This window comes from Macaca nemestrina, chromosome 13, assembly GCF_043159975.1.
Source record: "Macaca nemestrina isolate mMacNem1 chromosome 13, mMacNem.hap1, whole genome shotgun sequence".
In the NCBI taxonomy this organism is placed as follows: Eukaryota; Metazoa; Chordata; class Mammalia; order Primates; family Cercopithecidae; genus Macaca; species Macaca nemestrina.
Window position 1 is genome coordinate 27,341,253 of NC_092137.1, and position 21,308 is coordinate 27,362,560.

General features: G+C 46.3%; 1 protein-coding gene across 5 annotated transcripts in view; it reads right to left on the bottom strand.

Annotated features, from left to right (window-relative positions):
- LOC105479752 (general transcription factor IIIC subunit 2) overlaps positions 1-21,308 on the bottom strand; it is a 28,994-nt gene extending 7,686 nt beyond the window's left edge. The window contains exons 1-13 of one of the 5 annotated variants that reach the window (XM_011737957.3): positions 21,037-21,308; positions 16,379-16,693; positions 9,393-9,663; positions 8,909-9,230; positions 8,026-8,311; positions 4,342-4,436; positions 3,896-3,973; positions 3,659-3,757; positions 2,642-2,869; positions 2,361-2,472; positions 2,041-2,149; positions 445-470; positions 133-262 (exon numbers count right to left, since the gene is read on the bottom strand). In XM_011737957.3, the coding sequence (XP_011736259.1) occupies positions 133-262; positions 445-470; positions 2,041-2,149; positions 2,361-2,472; positions 2,642-2,869; positions 3,659-3,757; positions 3,896-3,973; positions 4,342-4,436; positions 8,026-8,311; positions 8,909-9,230; positions 9,393-9,639 (1,732 nt within the window). In that variant the 5' untranslated portion in view covers positions 9,640-9,663; positions 16,379-16,693; positions 21,037-21,308. Of the gene's footprint in view, positions 1-132; positions 263-444; positions 471-2,040; positions 2,150-2,360; positions 2,473-2,641; positions 2,870-3,658; positions 3,758-3,895; positions 3,974-4,341; positions 4,437-8,025; positions 8,312-8,908; positions 9,231-9,392; positions 9,664-16,378; positions 16,694-20,381 lie in introns of all 5 variants that reach the window. The other 4 variants (XM_011737956.3, XM_011737955.3, XM_011737953.3 and 1 more) reach the window with 4 other exon arrangements.

The window sequence follows — 21,308 nt, forward strand, 5'->3', positions numbered from 1 at the left end:
GTTTTTTCACATTGCCTGAATATTTCTAACTATATATCCAGTACTGAACCACCAAAGAAACCACCAAAAAACAAGCATATATAAAAAATGTAAAGAGCAATAGTTCCTTATGTTTTATTTTGGTATTTTTACCATTATAATATCCAGCAGCTAGGTGTTGGTGGGGCCTGGTAGGCATCCAGGCCAGGCTAAGGCACTGACCACACTCAGAGGGGTCTGTAGCTTGCATAGACCCTACCTGCAGAGTTGCCACACATTGTACCTGCAGGGAAAGAGATGGGACCAGGGTTACGGACACCTACACTGGAATGAAAGCTCACATCAATGTTTAATCCAGCAGGATGAGGGTATTTTTCAGAAGTATAAGGAGACTCACTGTGGAATCAGCAAGGTGAGGCTCTAAGAAGATGGAGCCTCAGCTAAGGTAGCAGGTTCCTCACTCACCTTATATATGGCAGGCTTCACTGCATCTGTGAGGGAAAAAGAGCAGTAACTAACTCTATGGATCCCGAGGACTCAGCGGGTCTTACTCTGTCACTCAGGCCCGAGTGCAGTGGCATGATCATGGCTCACTGCAGCCTCCAACTCCTAGGCTCAAGCAATCCTCCTGCCTCAGCCTCCCAAAGTGCTGGGATTATAAGTGTGAGCCACCATGCCTAGCCAGGCCTCGCTTTTTTTTTCCCTGTAGACCTCCTCTGCGGACACAGGCCTTGCTCTTAAATCAGCAACCAATCCTTTAAATAGTGACGTTCCCTTATCCTTTGTTGAGAAAGTCCTTATCTTTCCATCACCAAATTTATGAACCTACCTCTATCTGCTCCCATCTTCTTTCCTTCTGTTACACCTGATAGTATCCTTCCTCCTATCAGAAGAGCAATCCCTTCACTCCACTCTCTCCTCATCCTCTAGCACCTTTTCCAGAACACTGCTCATTCTGTTATCCTCCTTCCTCCTGTATCATCCACTTGTTCCCTCCCTAGTCTGTCACTCCCATGTTGCCATGTGAACATGCCCTACTGTCTCCTATCCAAATAAAGGGACAAAACCTTTCTTTACTGACCACACTCAGGCAATCCACCACCCTCAATTACTGGCTCCCCTTCACAGCCAATTTTTTTTTTTTTTTTTTTGAGACAGGGTCTCACTAAGCCACCCAGGCTACAGTGCAGTGGCACAATCTCAGTTCACTGCAGCCTCAACCTCCTGGGCATAAGTGATCCTCCCACCTAGGCCTCCCAAGTAGCTGGGACTACAGGCACGCATCACTATGCTCGGCTACTTTTTAAAATTTTTTTTGTAGAGACGACATCTCATTATATTGCCCCAGCTGGTCTCAAACTCCTAGGCTCAAGCAATCCTACCACCTAGGCCTTGCAAAGTACTGGAATTAAGGCATGGGCCACCATGCCCAGTCCCACAGCGAAACTTCTTGAAAGAACTGTCTGTATTTACTATCTTTATTTTCTGACCTCCTATTACCTCCTCAACCCACTCCGCAAGACCACCACATATGGGACTTCTCAGGGCTCCAACCTTTGTGCCCTCTTCTTTAAATACTCAGTACTAATGAAAAATAAATTCAACATATAGGAGCTGCCTTTTCCTGACTCCTTCTTCCTCTTGCTCACCTTCAGCTCTCTATTCTATCCCTCTCTTCAGAACAAGGGATTGTGTTTGTGTGATGGTGAGGGCAGGAGGGGCTAAGAACAGGATTAGGGGAACAAGAGTATGGCAGGGGAGATGGGCCCTATCCATCAGCCCAAGCCCTCAGCAGCTCTTTACACAGCCAGTTACCTGTGGCAGCAACAGGGGGAAAGTCCTGAGAGCACAGAAGAGGGAAGGAGAGATAGAGAGTACAGCTGCAAGACTGCAGAAGAGAGAGGGCTCGAGAACAAACCAGAGTCACAACGCAGGGTATGTGTGTGGCTGAGTAAGGCTTTGTGCTAGAGAGACTGGCCCAGGGGAGCTTCCAGGGAGATAGGTCCTGCTATGCTCTGGCCACCACGACAGCAGCCCCATTCTCCTTGCTGTGCTACTCACCTGGGGGTTGCTGAGCCAGCAGGGCCTCTGGATGGGGTAGACTGAACAGCAGTACTTTCCCGTCTGAGCAGGCCAGAGCCAAGAGACCCAACCGGGGCAGGAGAGGAGCCTAAAGGGTAAAAGATGTGCTGAGGCTTGCTGCCTTCAACTGACTCACAGAAAACCTTTGAGGTTCTAGTCCCTGAAAATACTGTATGGAGTTGCTGGAAAAACTCCATCCACCACACTCCAACTTTCCTTCCTTAAACTCTAAGAATTCCCAGTGCCTCTTTGTCCTGGCTTTGAGTCCTAGGGCCATCCCACAGTCGACTGCGAAGTACCTTCCGAGGGGTGCCTGGAAGTTCCCATGCTCCACTAGGGCAGAACTTGAGGTCCCAGATGCAGCCGTTGTCACAAGCAATCCCATAGACAAAGTGGGCCCTGTTGCCAGGACTGGAGAGAGACAGCATGTGGGGATGGTGGGTAGGAAGAAGGGACGTAGGGCTGCCAGAGGTAAGCTCCCCTTGTCTCAGCCCAATCCAATCCCTTCCCCCTATCCTGTCCAGACCCCATCCTGCTGTCCTCAACCACCCTCCCATGGCAGTGTCCAACCCCACCTCACCAGCTTTCTTGCTGCAAGGTCCCAAGGCCCCAGAGCTGGAGCAGCCCAGGACCCGAATGAAGCTGGCTCAGTGGGTGTGTCTCATTCATGTCAGGGCTGGAGAAAAGAGCCACATATTGCGAGGCTCCTGCCCCCTCTGGCACTGGGCACCAGTCCAGAGCCCAGAGCGGTCCCCCCGTGAAGAAGGACACATCCCAGCGCTCTGGATGTGCTGTGATCGAGCTAAATCTAGAGAAAAATCAAAGATGGGATGAAGAAAGGAATTAATGAAAGGTAATGAGGACTGTATGGGAGCTCCACCCAGAGCCAGTATGAACTGGCTCAAGCAAGAGCCTGAATATCAAAAACAGTTTACAAGTGAGAAGAGTCCTTGGCTACCATTTGTATCTTCCTGCTTTCCTTCCCAAAGTCTGTCTTATATTATTTGAGATGGGGTCTGTCACCTAGGATGGAGTGCAGTGGCATGATCTGCAGCCTTGACCTCTCAGGCTCAAGTGGTTATCCCACCTCAGCCTCTGGAGTAGCACATGCCACCATACCCCACTAACTTTAAAATTTTTTGTAGAGATAGGGGTCTTGCTATGTTGCCTAGGCTGGTCTCGAACTCGTGGGCTCAAGTAATCCTCCCTTTTTGGCCTCCCAAAGTGCTGGGATTACAGGTGTGAGCCACCATGCCCAGCCTCCAAAGTCTGTCTAGCTCCAGCTCATCTTCAGGGCTGTTCATTCTGGAATACTATAGTATTTTCCCTAAGGCTAGTCTGTCCAGGTCTATCTGAGTACATGTAACCTTGTGAACTGCTTTGGCCCCTAAATCTCTCTAGCTTCCCTCAGCGGGCCAGCAGTAATGAACACTACAAATCAGAGAGGACTGACCAGCTCTAGCCAGCACTCTTATTCTTGGGACCAACTTGACCAGCATCAAGGGAAGGACAGGACTTATCTGTCATCTCTTTCAACATTCATTTTTCTTGTTTCTGGCTCCAGAATCAGAAAAAAGGGCGGATGTGCAATCTTCACCTGTTTATTCGGTAGAGGGTGCCATCTTCAGGTAGCCCTTCACGTTGTACAGAAAACAATGGAGACTTCTCCTCCTGGGGCAGGTAGGGAGCGGCCTCACTGGGGGAAGGCAAAGGGAACAGTTTAAATTTGGAAGGGTTTCACCCATCCCAGGGTTCCCATTATAGAGCCTCTGTCACCCTTTCGTCTCCAGTGGTGTCACCCTTCCTAAGCTTCAGAGATGCTGCTTCAACTTACAGCTCAGATAACAAGTGCCACTTCCAGGCTAAAGGAATCCATTCAGCAAACTCCCAGTATGAATGTTTCTGCTCTCGGCTGGAGAAAAAGCAGCAGCATTAATGGAGGAGGAGAGGGATTCTAGAGCAGCACAGTCCAATAAAACTTTCTGTGGGGATGGAAATGATCTATTATCTGTGCTGCCCAATATGCCAGCTGCTAGCTCCAATTAGCTACTGGGCACCTAAAATGTGGCTAGTGCAGCTGAGAAACACAGCCTTTCATTTTATTTCATCTCAGTTAAAGCGTTCTAGAGCTCTTGCCTCTAGAGCAGTGCTTTTTAGTAATGAGTGTCATCACAGTATCCCCCATGACTGCTTGTCTTTCTCACAGCCCCACTTCAATACCATCCTTGCACTCCTCTACCACCCCTTCATTATCCCCAGCCCCCAGTTCCCAAGTCTCACAAGTCCTTGGTGAGATGGAGGCACTTCCAAACAGGAGCCATGATGTGATTTGGTAAGCCATTGGGAGCCATTCCCCGGCAGTGTGGCTTCTGCTTCTGAGGATCAAATTGAAGAAAATATAAGGAAGCGAATTCTACAGGTTGGACAAAGTCCCAGAGACAGTTCTTTTCCAGTTTTTATCTTCTTTGGCAATACCTCCCCTTCCAATCACTGCCCTATCAGCATCTTAAAAGATTTGTGTTTCAACCATTATAATGACTTCTTTACCTTCTGCACTACTCCTCCATCGAAAATGCAAAATCCGTTACCTATTTTCTGTTCAGCTTCCTCAACATCTCCATGGCATTTGATTCAGAGGACTTCCCTTATGCCTCTTGAAACTCCCACCCTATGGAACAGTCTCCCTTACTCCTCTCCCCTCTCTAATATTCCTTCACATGCTCTCCCTTCTTGACAGGTCTCCTCAATGATGGTATTCCCCAGAGTTCCTGTCGTCTTCTCGCCCCTCTACACAGACAGACAGACACTGACACACTCCTAGTAATCTCATCTCATGTCCCAAAGCTTTGCCTACTATCTGTTTATTTGGTTGTTTTTTTTGTTTTTGTTTTTGAGACAGGGTCTCACTCTGTCGCCCAGGCTGGAGTGCAGTGGCGCGATCTTGGCTCACTGCAGCCCCAGCCTCTGCCTCCTGGGCTCAAGCAATCCTCTCACCTCTGCCTCCTGAGTAGCTGGGACTACAGGCACAGAGCACCACACCTGGCTAATATTTTTGTATTATTTTGTAGAGACAAGGTTTCTCCATGGCCCAGACTGATTTTGAACTCCTGGGCTCAAGTGATCCTTCCCCCTCAGCCTCCCAAAGTGCTGGAATTACAGGTGTGAGCCACCACACCTGGCCTTTTTAAAAATTTAGAGACAGGGTCTTGCTATGTTGCCCATGCCAGACATCAACTCCTGGGCTCAAAAACTCCTTCTGCCTCAGCCTCCTGAGTAGCTCAAAGTACAAATGCATACCACTGAACCCAGTTTGACTACCATCTTTATGCCTGATTATCAAGTTTACATCTCTGTAATGTAAACCTGACTCGGTCTCAACTTCTCTACAAGTTCTAGACAGTGTTGTGGCAAGTCATATTAGAGCATGAGGCAAATGGAAAAAAAAATAATCAGTTAAAAAAAACATCAGTAAAGTTCCTGTCTTTATTTAAAATTTTGATATTTTGTTCATCATGGAACAAAATACCCATGATTTGTTGCATTGATTTGATTTTTTTAAATGTTGCATCAAAATAGCATTTATCTCTATTACTGAGGGTTTCTGTTGTCCCTTAAATGTTGCACATGAGGCAAGTAAGGCACTGGTCTCATATATGCAACTGGTGATCAGACATCTCCAGCAGAATGGCCCATGGCCCATGGGCATCTCAAACTCAACATGTCAGAAAGTGAATTCTGCCAGGTGTGGTGGCTCGCACCTGTAATCCCAGCACTTTGGGAGGCCAAGGCGGGCAGATCACCTGAGGTCAAGAATTCAAGACCAGCCTGGCCAACATGGCAAAACCCCATCTCTACTAAAAATACAAGTTAGCTGAGTGTGGTGGCGCGTGCCTGTAATCCCAGCTACTTGGGAAGCTGAGGCAGGAGAATCGCTTGAACCCAGGAGGCGGAGGTTGCAGTGAGCTGAGATCGCTCCACTGCACTCCAGCCTGGGTAACAGAGCAAGACTCTGTTTCAAAAAAAAAAAAAAAAGGAAAAAAAAAGTGAATTCATCTTCTTCCCTCCCCACCTTTGCCCCTCCCACATCCTTCGCCCTTTCCATGTTCCCAGGATCAGTGCATGATGCCACCATTTAAGCTGGAAGCTGCTATTCAACTTCCTCCCTCCCTTCAATTCCTAAATACTGTTAATTCTCTTACATATTCCATTCTGTGAGAGAACACAAACAAAAGAATTTAAAAAAATTTTTTTTTAATTATCTTACATATCTTTTTTTTTTTTTTTAAAGACAGAGTCTGGCTGGAGTGCAATGACGTGATCTCAGCTCATCGCATCCTTTGCCTCCTGGGTTCAAGTGATTCTCCTGCCTCAGCCTCCCAAGTAGCTGGGACTACAGGTGCACGCCACCACACCCAGCTAATTATTTTTGTATTTCTAGTAGAGACAGAGTTTCACTATGTTGGTCAAGCTGGTCTCAAACCCCTGGCCTCAAGTGATCCACCTGCCTTGGCCTCCCAAAGTGCTTGGATTACAGGTGTGAGCCACCACACCTGGCCTTTTACATATCTCTTGAATCTGCCCCCTCCCTGCTCTTCTCTTCCTTCACTGCTTGATTTAGGACCTCAATATCTCTTAGCTGAATAATGGAAACTGTTTTTTTTTCTTTTCTTTTTTTTTTTTTTTGAGAAGGAGTTTCACACTGTTACCCGGGCTGGAGTGCAATGGTGCAATCTCGGCTCACTGCAACCTCTACCTCCTGGGTTCAAGCAATTCTCCTGCCTTAGCCTCTTGAGTAGCTGGGATTACAGGCATGCATCACCACACCCAGCTAATTTATTTTTATTTTTAGTAGAAACGGGGTTTCACTACGTCGGCCAAGCTGGTCTTGAACTCTTGACCTTGTGATCTGCCTGCCTTGGCCTCCCAAAGTGCTGGGATTACAAGGCATGAGCCACCATGCCTGGCAAAACTGTCCTCTTGTCAACTATAATTTGACCTATTTTCCTAACTGATGTTATTTTTCTACTTAAAAACATTCGTTGTACAGTTTCTGTACAACTGAACTGTGCATGTTTTTTTTTTTCTGAGATGGAGTCTCGCTGTCTTACCCAGGTTGGAGTGCAGTAGTCGATCTCAGCTCACTGCAACCCTCTGCCTCCTGGGTTCAAGTGATTCTCCTTTCTCAGTCTCCCAAGTAGCGGGGACTACAGGTGCGCACCACCATGCCTGGCTAATTTTTGTATTTTTAGTAGAGACCGGGTTTCACTACATTGGTCAGGCTGGTTTCAAACTCCTGACCCCGGGTGATCCACCCGCCTCGGCCTCCCAAAGTGCTGGGATTACAGGCATTAGCCACCGCGCCCGGAATGGTTAAAATGGCAAATTTTATGTTACATACATTTTACCACACACACACACACAAAAAACCTATAAACAAAAACAATCTTTGTTGGTTCCTATTGGTCTATGTCCTTTCATCTTCTCCAGTTTAATCTCGCCTACAACTTTACTCCAGGCCCTGTGCTCCAGCCATAACCAATTTCTGGGAAAACCATCCCCTCTGGCAAACTTCTACTTATCCTTCAAGAAGCAATTCAACCATCATTCCTCTGTGAGGCCTAAGCAGTTAATTGCCCTTCCTCTATATGCCTAAATCATTTTGTTCACTCCTGGGGTAGTGCTGATTGCACTGTGAACTTGTAAGGCAGGACACTGTCTTATTTATATTTGTGTTTCCTAACAGAGAATAGACACTCAATATATGAATGAATAATCTTGTTTACCGTACCCCTTCTTCTGCGCTCTCCCTAATATGCCAACTGTTTTTGAAATTGACCCTTTTTTCTTTAACCCGTTTTGTCTATTAGAGTTACCAGGTCAAAGCTATCTTTCCTTTCTCAGTACCTTGCTGGTCCCCTAAAATCCTACTATGTCCCCATTCACTTTCTTGTCCATTGAGGTTACCCCTGAAGTAGATCCTCGTGGGGTGCTTCGGGGCACTGCAGGCTCAGGTTCAGACGAGCTCTCACTTGGGCCCTCACTTTCTTCCACATCTTCAGCCTCAACCTGGAGAAAAAAGTCTTCATCCCGTGGAGCACCATCCACCTCTTCTCCACCTGGACAGGCTGCTGGCTGCCGGATCTTCTTCGGTTTGGTGGGGCTGCTCACCTTGGGGCCCTCAGGACATGACACAGGAGCAGGCAAGGCTGTTGAGAGCTCTTCAGCCAGTTCCTGAAGATACAGAAGTGCCCTGTGGGATAGGGCAGAGTCAGAGCCATTCTCACATATAACTGAGAACCCACGTTTCCAGACATGGTTATTTTTATCTCAATGGATCCTCCCAATAACCCCATGATTAACCAATTAACTCTATTAATTTCCCCTTCCCCCTTGGAAGATGAAAAACCAGAAATCTAAGTTATGTGACTTGGCCGAGATGATTCAGATAACAAATGTGGAATCTGAACCCAGGTCTTCTCACTCCAAGTTCAATGCATTTTTCATTCCACCACAGTCAAAGAACACAGAGGGCAAGAGAAAGAATGGAACAGCACATATATATTGACATATACTGGACAGTAAAACAGCAATAAAGAACTGGGTAGTTTGTGAAAAATGGCATTGGACATAAAGTACAGAAAGTAATTCTCAGATAAACCAAGTTAGCAATATGTACCATTAATAGTGCTGTGGTAAGAGCCTAATGGACTGCTGAAGTCCCTAGAATCCAGACACCACCCCTGCTTACCTAATACCTCATCACAGTCTTCTCATCCCTCCAACATCTGCCCCACCCTGATCCCTTCACCCAACCCCCCTCTACCAAGCTGTGCCCCACAATCCTTACACTTGGGCAGCCCTTCGGCGGGGTCGTTCCCCAGAAGGGGTCTCAAAGTCCTCAGGGGGCCTCTTTGGAGATGGAGATTCTGGCCGTTCTAGGTCTTTTGACAACTTCAGCAGTAGCAGCTCTGCCTTGGACTTTCGACCTCGTTTCTTAGGCATGGGGGTGGACAGAGGGTTGGACTGATCTAAGAGACCAGGAACCAGAGGGGCTGATGGAGGATTAGGCTGTTGGGGCCTTTTGGGGCCTTTTCGTGTCCTACCACCTCTCTTCCGGCCAGGCTTTGAGGCCCTAGGCTTTGAAACCTTTGACATCTCTGAAGAAAGATCTGTAGAGAAGAATATGGGTCTGTGAGATGGGACCAGAACTCAAACCTCTTCGGAAAAGATTACCCTGTATCCAGGTTTGTAAGATCCTATGAGCTCAACCTGCTCTCTTTCATCTTAAGCTCGGCATGGGGAATAAAAAGATAAGAGGACAAGGTACATACCTTGCTGTTCCAGTCTGGAGAGGCTTTCCTGCTCTGAAGGGAGCCTCCTCTGATCAGGAGAATCCTCAAATCCAGGCAAAGGGGTAGGTAATGACATCTCTATGGAAGCCTCTGCACTGGTCATTTCTGAAGAGGTCTTGACATCAAGCTGATTTAGCACATCTTGTCCAGGAGAGTCTACCACAGTCATGTTCCCCACGGGGCCGGCCTCCCCCAGGGCAACATAGCCGACCCCGCAGGTATCCATCAGCACCCCCCAAAATGGCTGCCCCTGCATACAGAGACATACAAATGAGTAGAAGACAGAAACTATTTGTACTAGCTCAGATTTTTGTTTCCCCATCTTTTCTCCCCTCATTCTCACACCCATACCCAAGTTCTCTGATTATTCACTCATTCAACAATATTTACTAAGCACCTTCTATATGTTAGGCACTGTTCTGGAAACTGGTAAGGAGCCAGGTGCAGTGGCTCACACCTGCAATCCCAACACTTTGGGAAGCTGAGGCAGGAAGGCAGCTTGAGCTTAGGAGTTTGAGGCTAGCCTGGGCAACACAGCAAGACCCCTTCTCTAGCGAAAAAAAAAATTTTTTTTTTAATTTAAAAATCAAAAACAAAAAAAGAAACTGGTGATATGACAATAAGCAAGACAGATAAGGTCCCTGCCCTCATGGAACTTACATTTTGGTGAAGCAGACAAACAAGTAAACAAAGTTTTCTTTTTCTTTTTTTTTTTTTGACAGTTTCGCTCTTGTCACCCAGGCTGGAGTGTAATGGCGTGATCTTAGCTAACTGCAACCTCCACCTCCTGGGTTCAAGCAATTCTCCTGCCTCAGCCTCCCGAGTAGCTGGAATTACAGGCACGTGCCACCATGCCCAGCTAATTTTTGTATTTTTAGTAGAGATGAGGTTTCACCATGTGGGCCAGGCTGGTCTCAAACTCCTGACCTCAGGTGATCCACCCACCTCAGCTTCCCAAAGTGCTGGGATTACAGGTGTGAGCCACCGTGCCTGGCCATAAAGCTTCCATTTATTAAATGCTATGTGCCAAGCACTATACTAAATGCTACATATAATTATCTAATTTAAAGCTCATATATTTTCTTGTAAGGATGAAGCAGTGAATGCACAATTATTTAACCTCTGTCTCTGAAACCCAATGAAATGAAACATACACACAGACATACACACACCCCAAAAAAGGAGAGAGAGAAAAATTTGTTTATCATGAATCTAGGAAAGGGACACAACTTCCTTAGAATATCCTACAAAAAAGAGCTGCCAGATACTACAAAATTTAGACCAAAGTGAAGAGGCATACTTAATGTTAACATCTATTTTTGTAAGGATTAGTCAAGGAATAAGTTTATTTAAGAATAAAAGACCAGGCAGGATGGCTTATGCCTGCAATTCCAACACTTTGAGAGGCCAAGGAAGAAGGACTGCTTGAGGCCAGGAGTTCAACACCAGTCTGGGCAACATAGGGAGAACTCATCTCTACAAAAAATTTTAAAAGTTAGCTGGGCATGGTGGTGCGCACCTGTAGTCCCAGCTACATGTAAGGCTGAAACAGGAGGATTGCTTGAGCCTAGGAGTTCGAGGTTACAGTGAGCTATGATGGTGTTATCATACTCCAGCCTAGGCAACCATAAGACCCCATCTCTAAAAATATTTAAAAATAATTTTCTGGCCAGGCACGATAGCTTATGCCTGTAATTCCAGCACTTTGGGAGGACAGGGCAGAAGGATGGCTTGAGTCCAGGAATTTAAGACTATCCTGGGCAACAGAGTGAGACCCCTTTGCTACAAAAAAACATGGTGGTGCACACCTGTAGTCCCAGCTACTTGGGAGGTTGAAGTGGAAGAACCACTTGAGCCCAGGAGTTCAAGGCTGCAGTGAGCTGTAATCACATCACTGCACTACAGCCAGGGCAACAAAGCAACACCCTATCTCAAGTAAATAAATAAATGAATTTATTTTTTAAAAAGAATGAGTTGGCCGGGCACAGTGGCTCACACCTGTAATCCCAGCTGAGGCAGGCAGATCACCTGAGGTCAGGAGTTCGAGACCAGCCTGGCCAATATGGTGAAACCTCGTCTCCACTAAAAAGACAAAAATTAGCCAGGCACGGTGGAAGGCGCTTGTAATCCCAGCTACTCAGGAGGCTGAGGCAAGAGAATCAACTGAACCCGTGGGGCGGACGTTGCAGTGAGCTGAGATCATGCCACTGTACTCCAGCCTGCATGGAGTGAGACTCTGTCTTTAAAAAAAAGAATGAGCCAAAGAGTTCTTTGGTGCCCTGCCATCAATATTTCACCTGGATGGGGGTGGTGGGTAGGCTATGAAATAATCAAGGAACACCCTATTACATTAAGAAAGCTTTTCTTTTTTTTATTTTTTTGAGATGGAGTTTCACTCTTGTTGTCCAGGCTGGAGTGCAGTGGTGTGATCTCGGCTCACTGCAACCTCTGCCTCCCAGGTTCAAGTGATTCTCCTGCCTTGGCCTCCCGAGTAGCTGGGACAACAGGTGCCCGCCACCACACCCAGCTAATTTTTTGTATTTTTAGTAGAGATGGGGTTTCACCATGTTGGCCAGGCTGGTCTTGACTCCTGACCTCAGGTGATATGCCCGCCTTGGCCTCCCAAAGTGCTAGGATTACAGACTTGAGCCACCGTGAATGACCACTTTTCTTTTTTTTTTTGAGACAGGCTCTTGTTCTATCATTCAGGCTGCAGTGGTACAGTGGTGTGATCACAGCTCACTGCAGCCCTGTCCTCCAGGGCTCAAGCAATCTTTCTGCCTCAGCCTCCCAAGTAGCTAGGACTACAGGCATGTATCACCATGCCTGGCTAATTTTTAAAATTTTCGTAGAGATGAGGTCTCACTATGTTGCCCAGGATGGTATTGAATTCCTGGGCTCAAGCAATCTTTCCACCTGTCTCCCAAAATGTTGGGATTATAGATGTTAGCCATCGTGCCCATCCTGAAACTTTTTTTTTTTTTTTTTTTTTTTTTTTTTTTTTTTTTTTTTTTTTTGAGACAGGGTCTCGTTCTGTAACCCAGGCTGGAAGGCAGTGGTGCAATCACAGCTCACTGCAGCCGGGACCTCCCAGGCTCAGGTGATCCTCCCACCTCAGTCAACTGAGTAGTTGGTACTACAGGCATGTACCACCATGTCTGAATAATTTTTGTATTTTTTGTAGAGACTAAGTTGCACCATGTTGCCCAGGCTGGAGTGCAATGGCGTGACTACATACTCGAAATCCTGGACTCAAGCAATTCTCTCCACTTCATCTCCCAAAATGCTGGGATTACTGGCATAAACCACTATGCCTTGCCTTTTTTACTTTTTAAAATTAATTTTTTTTTTTTTTCTGAGTCAGGATCTCGCTCTGTCACCCAGGCAGGTGTGGTGGTGTGATCATAGCTCACTGCAGCCACTAACTCCCGGGCTCAAACAATCCTCCCTTCCCAGCTTCCCAAGTAGCCGAGACTTCAAATGTGCAGCAATACGCCCAGATAAGTTTTTAATTTTTTTTTGTGCAGATTGGGTCTTGCTATTTTGCCCAGGCTTGTCTTGAGTTCCTAACCTCAAGAGATCCTCCCACCTTGGCTTCCCAAAGTGCTGTGATTACAGGCATAAGCCACCACGCCTGGCCAAGAAACCTTTCCACATTGAAGAATTAACTAAAATTGTCACGAGTCTTCATTTTCTTCAAACCCCAAAAAATTAGCTGTATAACCATGGGCCAAAGTAAACTGAGATAAAACACTGACCACCAAACCCGAAACCTAAGCAACACAGAACTCTCCAAGGGTCCAGTTTTTGGCCAGAATAACCTGCCTGTCTGTGATACAGCGGGAGACACAGTTCAAATCCCAGGATGGGACACCCCCTCCCACCACAGATCTATATACGCCTTAAGGATAAAGGATAAACAGTTCATCAGTCTCAGTGGAAAAGTGTGCTAATACAAATTCCATAAGAAATATAAAATAAAAGCTTCCAACTGTCTCACATGAAGAAGCTACAGATTATAAACTATAACCATGGCCAACCTTCTGAGGCAGGTGCTGAGGACACAAGAAAACACATGTGCCAAAGATACATTATAACACTGTCAAGGTAAATAAAGGTCAGTGAAAATCCATCTATATTGTTCTTTTGATAAATAAGAAGCCCTGACAGAACTGCCCCATTCAAAATTAGTCACAAGCAAAAAGGACCGATGCATAGATTACTTAAAGAATAAAAAGGATAGAAAGATGAAGAGTACCCTTTTGAAGAAGTGATTCAGAAAACAGAAGCAAATTTCCAACAAAAATTCCTGCACTTTCAAAAACACCAAAGGGATTGTGAAATCCAAGAACTGGGGTTTGAACATCCCCTCCAAAACTCATGTTGAAATTTAATTGCCATTTGTAACAGTATTAAGAGGTGGGACCTTCAAGAGATGATTAGGCTACAAGGGCTCCACCCTGACCAGTCAGATCAGCATCATTATAAAAGGGTGAGTTTAGCGCAGGACTTAATCCCTGTAATCCCTGCACTTATGGAGTCGGAGGTGGGAGGATCCCTTGAGCCCAGGAGTTTGAGACCAGCCTGGGCAACATGGCAAAACTCTGTCTCTACAGAAAAATACCAAAACAGGGCCAGGTGCAGTGGCTCATGCCTGTAATGCCAGCACTTTAGGAGGCTGGGGCAGGCGAATCATGAGGTGAAGAGTTCAAGACCACTCTGGCCAACATGGTGAAATCCTCTCTATACTAAGCATACAAAAATCAGCTGGGTGTGGTGCTGCATGCCTGTAATCCCAGCTACTTGGGAGGCTGAGGCAGGAGAATTGCTTGAACTCGGGAAGCGGAGGTTGCAGTGAGCCAAGATTGCGCCACTGCACTCCAGCCTGGGCAACAGAGCAAGACTCCATTTGGAAAAAAAAAAAAAAAAAAAAAACTAGCTAGGCATGGTGGACAACAGGGACCTGTAGTCCCAGCTACTCAGGAATTGGAGGTGGGAAGATCACCTGAGCCTGGGAGGTGGAGGTTGCAGTGAGCAGAGATCATAGTGAGCAGAGATCGCGCCCCTGCACTCTAGCCTGGGTAATAAAGCGAGACTCTGTCTCAAAAAACAAAAAACAAAAAAAATAAAAAACATGTATCATAACAATAAACACATATCATTTAAATTCATCCATTAAAAGAAACAATAGGGGCAGATACAGGCTCATGCCTGTATTCCCAGCATGTTGGGAGGCCGAGGCAGGCAGATTGAGGCCAGGAATTTGAGACCAGCCTGGCCAACAAAGCGAAACTCCATCTCTACTAAAAATACAAAAATTAGCTGGACATGGTGGCACACGCCTGTGATCCCAGCTACTCAGGAGATTGAGGCATGAGAATCACTTGAGCCTGGGAGGTGGAGCCGAGATCACACCACTGCATCCCAGCCTGGGCAGACAGAGCAAGACGCTATCTCAAAAGTAAAAAGAATAAAGATTTGGTTTGAGGGCCGGGCGCGGTGGCTCCAGCCTGTAATCCCAGCACTTTGGGAGGCTGAGGCGGGCGGATCACAAGGTCAGGAGTCCCTGCACTCCAGCCTGGCCAACACTGTGAAACCCCGTCTCTACTAAAAATACAAAAATTAGCCAGGAGTGGTGGCGGATGCCTGTAGTCCCAGCTATTCGTGAGGCTGAGGCAGAAGAATCGCTTGAACCTGGGAGGCGGAGGTTGTAGTGAGCAGAGATCGGGCAACTGCACTCCAGCCTGGGGCAACAGAGAGAGACTCGGTCTCAAAAACAAAACAAAAAACAAAACAAGGTCTGCTTTGATTTTAATTTTGTATTTATTTTTTTTGAAATGGAGTCTTGCTCTTGTCACCTAGGCTGGAGTGCAGTGGCCTGATCTCAGCTCACCGCAACCTCTGCCTCCCAGGTTCAAGTGACTCTCCTGCTTTAGCCTCCCCAGTAGCTAGGATTACAGGCGGCTGCCACCGCACCCAGCTAATTTTTGTATTTTTAGTAGAGATGGGGTTTCACCATGTTGGCCAGGCTGGTCTCGAACGCCTGACCTCAAGTGATCTGCCCCTCGGCCTCCCAAAGTGCTGGGATTACAGGCGTGAGTCACTGTGCCCAGCCTGATTTGATTTTAAAAGACAAGTAACTATATGCTTTTCAAGAGATGCCTTTGTATTTTCAAAAAACAAAGATGAATTAAAATGTACAGGGCAAAATCTAAGCAAAAATAAAGGAGGAGTTCTGATGACAATAGCAAAGTCGAACTTAGGGGGAAAATACTAAATAGGAATAAAAGGAGTAGTAGTATTTTTGAGACGGAGCCTTGCTCTGTTGCCCAGGCTGGAGTGCAGTGGCGCGATCTTGGCTTACTGCAACCTCTGCCTCCTGGGTTCAAGCAACTCTCCTGCCTCAGCCTCCCGAGTAGCTGGGATTACAGGCATGTGCCACAATGCACCACTAACTTTTGTATTTTTTAGTAGAGATGGTGTCTGGCTGTGTTGGCCAGGTTGGTCTTGAACTCCCGACCTCAAATGATTTCCCCTGTCTCAGTCTCCCAAAAAGCTGGGATTACAGGCATGAGCCACTGTGCCCAGCCCAAAAGGGAGTAGTTTATAATGAATAAAACTTCAAATCATATAAAAGATACAAATGTCATGGACATTTAAACATCAAACAACAGCATCAAAAGATATAAAGCAAAATGTTCATGACATAGAACAACAATAACTTCTTTTAATCATTGACAAAGTCGATAAGAACAAAGATATAACTAAAATAAATATTCTCCCCTACATTGGTTCAGTTGCACAGAACAGAAACCTCTCCAATCAGTTCAAGCAGAAAGGAATTCACTACAGGGTATTAAACAGTTCATATCAGTGGTTCACAAAGTGTGGCCCCAGAAACAGCAGCATCAGTATCACCTGCAAATTTGTTAAAATGCAAATTTCTAGTCCTACCCCAGGCCTACCTAATCAGCAATTCTGGATGGGGCCAGCACTTTGTGTTTTAACAAGCCCTTCAGGGGATTCTGACGCACACTCAAGCTGAAAAACACTTGCATAAATGATCACGAGGAGCGCTGAGGGAAAAACAGTTGGTAAGAACAAGTGCTTATCAAACTGGGAAGTTGCTCTTATTTACAGCTGCTGGCTCAAGAATCATATGCTAGGCTGGGCGCAGTGGCTCATGCCTGTAATCCCAACACTTTGGGAGGCCAAGCTGGGAGGATCACTTGAGGCCAGGAGTTCGAGATCAGCCTGGGCAACACAGCAAGACTTTGTCTCTGCAAAAAAAAAAAATTTTTTTTTTAATTAGCTGAGGCTGGGTGTGGTGGCTCATGCCTGTAATCCCAGCACTCTGCGAGGCTGAGGCGGGTGGATCACCTAAGGTCAGGAGTTCCAGACCAGCCTGGCCAAAAGTGGTGTAGCTCCAACACTACTTTCTTGAAACATTCACTTTTCTTGAGAAGCAATTCACAAGCAGTAAACTTCCAGAGTTTTACAAAATTTCCTCAGTTTTTTACAGTTGTCTCATTCACACCTATTTGGCAACTTTTCTGTTTGCAAACTCACCTCTTTTGTCTTTCTAAAGCATTCAATTTAGTTTTAGTTTGCTTCTTTTACTTTTTTAGAATTGTTTTCACAAAACTTTTACTTAATATAAAATACTATAAAGATAGCAGCAAAAGGCCAGGTGCGGTGGCTCACGCCTATAATCCCAGCACGTTGGGAGGCCGAGGCGGCCAGATTATGAGGTCAGGAGATGAGACCACGGTGAAATCCCGTCTCTACTAAAAAATACAAAAAATTAGCCGGGCGCAGTGGCAGGCGCCTGTTAAGTCCCAGCTACTCGGGAGGCTGAGGCAGGAGAATGGCATGAACCTGGGAGGGGGAGTTTGCAGTAAGCCGAGATCGTGCCACTGCACTCCAGCCTGGGTGACAGAGTGAGACTCCGTCTCAAAAAAAAAAACAACACACACACAATTTAGCTGGGCATGGCAGCACATCCCTGTAATCCCAGCTACTCAGGAGGCGGAGGCAGAATTGCTTGCAGGAGGTTGCAGTAGCCAAGATTGCACCACTGCACTCCAGCCTGGCAACAGAGCTAGATTCCACCTCAAAACAAAACAAAACAAAACAAAACAAAACAAAACAAAAAAGATAGCATCAACAAACATCTATGTTCAACTTAGTTTTTTGTTTTTGTTTTCATTTTTTTTTGAGACAGAGTCTCGCTCTGTCTCCCAGGCTGGAGCGCAGTGGCACGATCTCAGCTCACTGCAGCCTCCGCCTCCGGGGTTCAAGCGATTCTCTGCCTCAGCCTCTTGAGTAGCTGGGATTATAGGCATGTGCCACCATGCCCAGCTAATTTTTGTATTTCTAGTAGAGATGGGGTTTCACCATGTTGGCCAGGCTGTTCTCAAACTCCCAACCTCAGATGATCCACCCACCTCCGCCTCCCAATCAAATTAGTTTTAATAGAAACAATAACTCTTTTATATTAAAATTTCTTTTCCCTGTCACCCAAGATGGAGCCCAGTGTTGTGATCAGGGCTCACTGCCACCTTGACCTCCTGGGCCCAAGTGATCCTCCCATCTCAGCCTCTCAGGCCACTGGGACCACATGCACACACCACCAGGTCTAGCTAAATTTTTGTGGTTTTTTTGTAGAGACAGGGTCTCAACTATCTTACTCAGATTGGTCTCAAACTCCTGGGCTCAAGTGATCTTCTTGCTTCAACTTTCAAAGTACTAGGATTACAGGTTTGAGTCACCATGCCCAGCCTATAACATATGTATAAAAACAAAGCAACTAACATTAAAAAAAAAAAAAAAAAAAAAAAAGGTGGGAGCCTGGACAACATAACAAAACTCTGTCTCTACCAAAAAAAAAAAAATTTTAATTAGCTGGGTGTGGTGGCACAGGCCTGTAGCTCTAGCTACTCGAGAGGCTGAGGCCAGAGGATCGCTTGAGCCCAGAAGTTCTAGGTTACAGTGAGCTGTGATCATGCCACTCCACTCCAGCCTGGGTGACAGAGCAAGACCTTGTCTCAAAAAAAAAAAAAAAGTGGAAATCAATATAATGACTCTTGGCAAGCATTCAACTCAACTAGTGGAAGCAGACTGACCAGGTCTACAGGAGAAAAACCTTCAAGCTTCAAGCATTTAGAGAGGAAACAGGGTATGTCAGTTAACGTAAGGAGCTAAATGGAAATCATTTAAGAGAGCTTCTATACACGTCTTAAGGATTTTCTAGGCCAAGTGCTGTGACTCAGGCCTGTAATCCCAGCACTTTGGGAGGCCAAGGCAGATGGATCACTTGAGGTCAGGACACTAGCCTGGCCAACATGGTGAAACCCCATCTCTACTAAAAATACAAAAATTAGCCAGGCGTGGTGGCAGGCTCCTGTAATCCCATCTACTCGGGAGGCTGAGACATGAGAATCACTTGAACCCAGGAGGCAGAGGCAGAGGTTGCATTGAGCTGAGATCACGCCACTGCACTCCAACCTGGGTGAGAAAAGGAAGATTCCGTTTTGTTTTGTTTTTTGTCTTTTTTTTAAAGATTTTCTACATCAGTATACATATATTTATCTCATTCTTCCTAACTGCTGTACAGCATTCCACAGACTTAGTTATTTAGACAATCTTCATTTAATGAACAATCGAGTTAAAATACTATTGCAAAAAATACTACAATAAACATCCTAGTACAAATCTCTTCATTAATTCATCAATAAGAGATTATTTTTCTCGAATAATCATCTGAACATGGAATTACTGTACTACACTGAATATGCATATTTTCAAAATTTGATACTACCAAACAGCTCACCAAAATTAAAACCATTTATGTATATTGGTACCCATTTTATCACACCTTTACTGTTTTTAATTTTCACCAATCTGATAGGTGAAAGAATTCTTCCCCACTCTATTTATTTACACTGATAATAATTGGTGTTAGCAACTTCTTTCTATATATTGGACACCCATATGTCTTTTATGAATTGCCTGTACATACAATTTGCCTGGCCGGGCACAGTGGCTCACGCCTGTAATCTCAGCATTTTGGGAGGCTGAGGCGGGCGGATCACGACGTCAGGAGTTCGAGACCAGCCTAACCAATATCGTGAAACCCCGTCTCTACTAAAAATACAAAATTAGCCAGGCGTGGTGGCACGCGCCTATAATCCCAGCTACTCAGGAGGCTGAGACAGGAGAATCGCTTGAACCCGGGAGGCGGAGGCTGCAGTGAACCGAGATCGTGCTACTGCGCTCCAGCCTGGGAGACAGAGCGAGACTCTGTCCCGGGAGGTGGAGGTTGTGGTGAGCCGAGATCACGCCACTGCACTCCAGCCTGGGCAACAAGAGCAAAACTCCGTCTCAAAAAAAAAAAAAAAAAAATACACTTCTCATGGAAGGCAGCAACAGGATGTGTGATGGTACAAATTTTGGCTACACAGAAAAGGAATAGATGATCAGTAAATAATTCGTACTAGAGTTTCTAAAATCTTCCACTGCACCCCAATCTGTCTGGTTCCCTTGCTGCTCCACGATGCCAGCCTGACCTCCCCAGCCAAGAAAAAGTAATGACACAACACTGCACCTCCAGTATGAAATTACTTTATACACACTGCTTGGCTTAATATATTGTTTCCTAAAGTGTTCCTAAGGTACAACTGGCGGTATGCAAGATGTTTTTAATGGTACGAAAACGAACATTTTAGTAACTAGTGCTTTTATTTCAACTTTCATAAACAATTATAAATAGCCCATGAAACTCACGGTTTCATTTATATTGCTTAGGTCGAGACTAACGCATTTAAACTTTTTAAGTAAGTCAATTTAAAGAGAACTATTCAGAAAACAACAGTACAGCTGATAAAAAGAGATTGCAAAAATTGTGACGATGACACGGGATTGACTTAAAATTGTGTATGCCTCTGGAACAAAGAGGTTTGTCCATACCCTATATAGACCTTCAACAAAGTGAGTTGCCTCCGGCGGAGTTGAAGTCGCCACCTCTGACTTCCCCAACAGACAGCCAACTTGCCACGGGACAAAAGAACTAGACAAGGAAACACAACTGGCCCTTGGCTACGCCAATGGCGTTGCAGCGCGCGGGGCACAACCTTCGGGGTTAAAGAGCCTCCTCGAGGAAGAGGTTGGAACACAGCTAAAACATATTGACCCACAACCACTCTAGGGACCATCACCTGCCCTTCTTCAGTCCTGGGCGTGAAGGCAGATTTCTCCACTGGCCTGTGCGGGAGAGGAGCCCTGGTATTTCTAAGACCAAGGACTACTGCAGGTTCGCCGAGTTCGAGGGACGCTATGTATGCCGCGCCTAGGCCCAGACACAGGCTTCCGCGTTACCGACACCGGGTGGGGGAGGAGGGCAAGACCCGAGGCTTGCAGAGATGGGGGGTGCACGGTGGCCACAGTAGGGAAGGTGCGGAGCATGATGGTGCTCTGTAGGAGCGCAGACGCTGAAAGGCGCGCTGCTGTGGCTGGGAGAAGAGTGGAGCCAGGAGTTTGTTCCCAATATCTCAGTGCTACGGCAAAAGAAGGGGGAGGAGTAATCGTGGGGCCCCCCACACACCCGCTGCGGCGGTACACTCACCCTCGCCAAAGTCCTTCCGGAAGTCTAAGTTCGAAGATGGCGCCGCCTGTCTGGTCGCGGTCTTATGACGAAATCTTGTTAGCTGCTCTTCACTGACGCCCCCACCCCAGTGCACTAGGTAAACACGTGTACTTGGTCGGGAGTCGGTGCCGGGCTAGTTTTCTCTTAGACTCTGTATTCCATAATGCAGCGCGGCCACAGTCACCGAGCCCTCCGGAGCCGGTCGAGTTCCAGGGCGTCTTCAGCGGCGCCAGGGACGCTGCACGGCCTCA